Genomic DNA, 6,000 nt, shown 5'->3' with positions numbered 1-6,000 from the left:
AAGGCTGCTTGTATTCATCCGCCTCAAAGGCATCTTGATGGCCTGGTCTTAACTTACATGACCTTTTCTTCAGCCATTGGTTATGATATTTTGCTGGTATCTCATAGTTTGAACAATGGTTTGCCAGATCAAAGGAGATGCAGATGCGGAAGCTGACATTCTCCCTGTGGCGCCTTACTGACGCGCTAGCATTCTCTGAAGCATTTCTTCTCATTCAATTGGGCCATCTAGTTCAATGGCTCAAAGTGGCTACCTCAAGATTTATATCTAATTCTTCTTTGGACGCAATGCCACGATTAACGCCAATAATTACAGTTGAGAGAATTGCACCCTAACTTCCCTCCATTAATGCTGTTAGCCAGGCAATGGAAAGGAATCACTAGGATTTGGTGGATTTATGTAATTTCCCAGTGGTTGCAATGTTAGCTTTATAGTTCCACATCAGATATCCTGCTCTGATTAAGAGCAAAACCAATATTTCACGGTCCACGGTGTGAAGAATAAATTTAGAATCAAACTTGACCAGTCAAGAGAGCAAAACAACTGCTAGGCTACCGGAACCATTCATATAATTCGATTTCAGTTAAACAGTCTCGCAGAAATTGAATCCCATAGCAAACAAGCCATCTTCCACTGCAGCAGACTCGCAGCATCCCCAAGACCTCTACTGGCCAGGAAAAAACAAAAAATCTATCGCCATGAAAAATAGTAAGCACCTCAATGTAGCAACCATGACAGTTTGTTATTATTTGGCGATGGAATACCTTACCTGAAGGCTTTGGTAAAAGATATAGCAAGGCAACATCAGCTCATTAATTTGAAAAACGAGATTCCCCTAGATGACATCGAGGATATATATATATATAAACACCTAGGATCAATATCTAGGACTGATGCATGATTTCAGCAATGCATCAAAACAGCAAACACTATCAATGAAAAAGAAATCAATATATTAATGGGAAGGTAAGGCTGCCGTAAGATTCCAATAATAAATGAATAAAAGATATGCTCTTATAAGAATTTTATTTTAATAACCAATAAACACAACAAAGAATTCATTGATCAATGACAAAAATAGATCGAAAGTGCTGACTTTCTCATCAAAACTTCAAAGTCTGCATTTAAATGTCACTGAATCAACCACACTGTACTAGATCTCAAATAAAGGACAAGAGAAAACACCACCGGTCATACAAGAGGGAAAACATACATTCATTTTATGAAGCAACAATGACATGTAACAAAAGTACTGATACCTCCAACTAAGGTTCTCTGGCTTCTCTCTGATTAGAGAATTTGAATTTCCAAGTTAGCTCACTCAGTAAAGTACAGAAAATTGATTACATGTGGAGTTCACTGATGCAGAAAACTTACATTTAAAACTTTCCAAAGAAGCTAGATAAGCAAAAGAAAACCCACAAAATACCTAAACCGGGTTAGAATTACTAAAGAATTTATCCTTACAGAGAAGTGAAGGCTTGAAAACAAACTCTCATCAGATCATAAATCTATCTCGAAGAAAGTCTCTGGTGCAAATCTTCAGTGAGCGCCTGCCTCAAGCTATCTCCAAAATAATGAAAAGACTTCTCATTCTCAAGCACTCTCACTGGAACCCCACCCTCATCTGGATCCTTCCAAGTCTCTGGCTCTGGTTCCCTTGCAATTTGGCACAAGTTATGCAACACACAGCAAGCAACAATTGTCTGTGGAGCATGATGAAGACCCACATTCAAATCCTGCAAAATCTTCCACCTCCCCTTCAACAATGCAATAGCGTCCACCACTACAGACCTCCCCTTCATCAACATGCCATCGAACAAATTCTGTGCTGGAGTCCCTGACCCATTGGGTGAAAAGGGTGTCATAAGAAATGACAGCAACGGATAACACCAATCCCCAACTATATACGGCCTAACATGATGACCCCTAACATCAATCACCTTATCCCACACAACATCACCTGAAACAAGCCTATTATACAACAAACTCTCCCTCAGATGACTAGCATCATCACTTCCACCCGGTGCCTTCACACACACATCCCAAAACATCTTCTTATGATCTGCCACAACCTGCAACAAAACTGAGGAATATCCATATCGGCATTTATACACATTCCCCTCATTATCCCCACATTTCACCTTAATTGGACTCCCATCAATAGCGCCACACATGTTAGGCAAAGAAGTCAACTCCTCAAATGCCTTGGTAGTCTCAATCAACCTACGTCTACTAACAGGAATCTTAATAAATTCAGGGTAAAGCTTAGTAGCCAGCAATCTAGTAACCATATTAGTAATCTTAGAAATCAAATAAGGCTCTAAAGAATACCGCGAAGCAAGTGTTTTAGCAGAAAACCCATGTGCTAATCTAGAGAGAACCATACTAACAGCATAATCAGAAGGTAAAGAAAGATTAGAAGCAGTAATATGGGGTTTTAATTTATCAACAACAGTAGTAAAAACAGGATAAGATAACCCGTACAGTGTCCTCCACTGCGCGTCGCGAAGAGGAGCTTCTAATGACCAGATGTGTTCGGTGGAGAGTGCCCGGAAAGCGGAGACGGAGAAGGAGGAGGATTCTGGGTTTGTAGCGGTGGTGGAGGTGGAAGAGGGGGGTTTAGTGGAGGCCGGTTTTTTTTGGGAGGCGAGGTAGGAGAGGAGGGAAGCGAGAGTGAAGAAGAGGAGCGGGGTAGGGGAGGAGGAGGAGAGGAGGGAGGAAGGGGAGGAGGCAGAGGAGGATGAGGGGGAGGAGAGGAGAGGGGTTGATGGGTCTAGGGCGTTGTGGAGGTGGAGGAGGTTTGAGAGCATTAACATGAACGATTCATCCATGGGATTTTGTGGTTAGATTTAGGGTTTTGCCAGAGGGAGGAGGGGGTACGGGATCTATTTCAGGTGGAAGTGGTGGAGGCGGCAGAGGAGGAAAGAGAAGGTGATGCTTTAGGGTGGAAATTAGGACTAGTTTGGCTGTGAAGTGGGGTCTTCAGTTCCGGAAGCGTTTCCTTTAGGAGTGGTTCCGGTGAAGTCACCCCTCGTTGGTCAGAAACTCAGACCAGTCCCATGGGATTGGCTTTGTTAAGCGAAAGCGGAACTGGTTCCTCTGCATGGACCCACCATGGCTTGTTATTCTTTTTGTGTAAGGAAGGAAACTATAATAATTTTGGCAGAAAGTTTGATTGATCACAGTTTATTTTTGCGTGTGAAATTATATTTTAAAAGTAAAGAAATTTGTTCAGTTTCTTAATTAATTTTAAAAATATAATCGATGATTTATTTAATTAATTTGAATGCACCTGACTAACGTGAAATTTCTTTGTTTTAAGATCTTCGAGAAAGAGTTTTAATCTTTACTAATATACTAGTAGATATTTTTTATTATCAAATAAAACAATATAAATATATAGGTTAAGACACTGCTATATTCCTGCAAGAATAAAAATACAAGTTTGATTTTTAGAAAGTTTACTTATTGTGAGTGATAACTATGAACCCCAAACATGACTAGTCTCATATTTTAAAAGGGTGTGAGGATATTCGGGTAAGAAAAAAATATAAGCATATAGGTTTTTAATAAAAAGAAATTGCAAACGAATTACTATTTTGATTTTGATTTTTATTTTTAATAAGGTAAAATGAATGCTTTTCTTGTAAATAGAAACTCTAAGAATAGAGGAATATAAGGGATGGGTTTTAATAATCAAGAAATCTCTTGGTTAAGAGTTAGATATACGTTCTAATACTAATCAACTAAGCTGTTATTTTCTCACTTGAAATCATATTAGCTTGGAATTTCTTTTATTGTGAATATAATACATGATTTTAATGCACGCAAATACTATCATCCATCATCAAGAGTAAATTATAAATTAATCTTTATGGTTTTGCAAAATAAATTAAATCATCCCTCTATTCTTAAACATAATTAATTAGTTTCTATATTTTAAAATCTATTTGAAATTGATATCTTCATTCATTTCAAGAATTTTTTATTTTTAAAAAATAGAAGAAAGTATGGAAAGATTATGAGAAAAGAAGATATCTTCTAAAATTAAAAAAAAAACCAAGTGTGTTTAACACTAATTAAACATTAATTATTTATTCTTAAAACTAAAACAATATTTAACTCATTTTATAAAATTCAAAAAAAAATAATTTATAATTTACTCCACATCATGAAAATCAATTATATTTGCAGTACTTGAACCATTAATTTAATGAACTTGATGACATATTAAATCTAAAAAAAAGAATTAGATAGGATTCTCATTTGACATGTAGACTAAACAGAAAAAACAATTTGATTTCTATGGTTATTACAATTATTTAAAGGAAAATTACTCTCATCATCCTATAATTTAGTTTTTCATTTCACTTTACAACCGATTTTTCAAAAATTACACTTTTCATCCTAAATTTTTAAAAACATGTGACATTTTGCATCCTCGAAAATTGATGAAAAAATTAATAAAAAATTCTATTTATTTACAAGACTGTCATTATACTTTAAATAATGACTAAAGAACACTTGAAGTCTAAAAATAACAAAAATAAAATAAATTAATTTCCTCTAAATAACAAGTTAAACCCTAACTGCTATAATCTCATATGTTACTAACCATATCAAAGATATGTTAAGCTTTTGCAATGAAGATGAGAATGTAGAATTGAAAGGTGTTTTCAGACGGGGTGTGTTATTATAGGCGAGACATCTTCCAATAACCATAACAAATATAGTGAAGTCTCCATCTTCTCATGTCAGATTTGATAACTGCTCTTTGTGGTGATGAAAATATGAAAATGAATGGTGTTTTCGCTACTCCTGAAAGGGTGATGAAGCTCGGAACTCACTACATTGAATCTGAGCTTCTTTTGAGGATGATTGTTATATGGATGACAATTGTTACCTGTAAAAAACCCTTCAATGCCAAAATTAGTTTAGGTTTGTAGGTGGTGATCATAGAAAAAAGTGAATGGAGAGAGAGAGTTTGATACTTTTCTGTGTTTTATCTTGAGAGAAAATCCTCTACTCTTGCCAAAACCTAGCATTTTTCATCTTCTTGAATCTTTACCCGCTTCTCACTTGTAAAGCAAAATCAAATATTGACTTAAGCATTAAAATGTCTCTTGTTTTCATGAAAGACTTGTTTCACAGGTACAACTTGGGCTCAGATCTCATTAGCCAGGGAAAGTCAACATTTTTCTGTGAAGTTTTTCCTCGACTTCATCAGTGGCGTCGTTTGTGGGAACCTAAACAAAATGATTCTCCATTCCTTTTCAATTTCTATAAAAAAAATTTCTATGACTGATAAAACTCCAATATTTAGGAGAATGACTAATCTTCATACAACAGGGACTCTAGCTCCTCAAGGTATCCAACAACTCTTCCAACACTGAAAGTACTCTACAACGTTGTTTTAGCCATACATGAACAACATCGCTCTCTTCAATACAACCAATAACAAAGCTAACCCACAATGCTAGGTGTGCAAAGACAACTTCCATTTTAAAGAGAAACTATACAAAACAACATGTCAAGTAGACACCATACTCCAACTCTCCAAATGAGCCAACACTCCACAACATATCCAAACTACAAATGTGGTTATCTCCATCAATTCTCTTTTGAGTCTCGGTCTTCTCGTATGGGCATCCATATTCTTATGCTGTCTTTGAAGTTCATGTGACATATAAGCTAACATCAAACATTCAGCCTGTTCATCGTCATCAACATTCCTAACTTTATCTTTAGCATCCTCAGCAAGGGAATTTTGAATTAGATTTTTAAGAATATACAACCTATTTTCTTGCTTGAGAACAATTCTTAAATTTCGGTTTCAATCTAAGAAATTTGGTCCAGTCAATTTGTTAGCATCAAGTATGCTTCGTAGGGATATGTTACTACTCATTTTGATCCATAAACCTATTTATATAAGATAAAGAGTATTAGTTTCATGCATACATATTTTAATTCCAAATTTAGATAAAGTCTTTAATTCTA

The 6,000-nt window shown here is 35.8% G+C and overlaps 1 protein-coding gene across 1 annotated transcript; it reads right to left on the bottom strand.

Moving 5' to 3' along the window:
* Window positions 1-1,191: 1,191 nt before the first annotated feature.
* LOC18097815 (protein ANTAGONIST OF LIKE HETEROCHROMATIN PROTEIN 1-like) lies at window positions 1,192-3,151 on the bottom strand. Its single transcript, XM_006384377.3, has one exon. The coding sequence runs from the start codon at window positions 2,832-2,834 to the stop codon at window positions 1,512-1,514; it is 1,323 nt and encodes a 440-aa protein (XP_006384439.1). The 5' UTR covers window positions 2,835-3,151; the 3' UTR covers window positions 1,192-1,511.
* Window positions 3,152-6,000: the final 2,849 nt, after the last annotated feature.

The sequence above is a fragment of the Populus trichocarpa genome, chromosome 4, assembly GCF_000002775.5.
Source record: "Populus trichocarpa isolate Nisqually-1 chromosome 4, P.trichocarpa_v4.1, whole genome shotgun sequence".
NCBI lineage: Eukaryota > Viridiplantae > Streptophyta > Magnoliopsida > Malpighiales > Salicaceae > Populus > Populus trichocarpa.
This window is presented reverse-complemented; position numbering and strand designations above follow the sequence as displayed.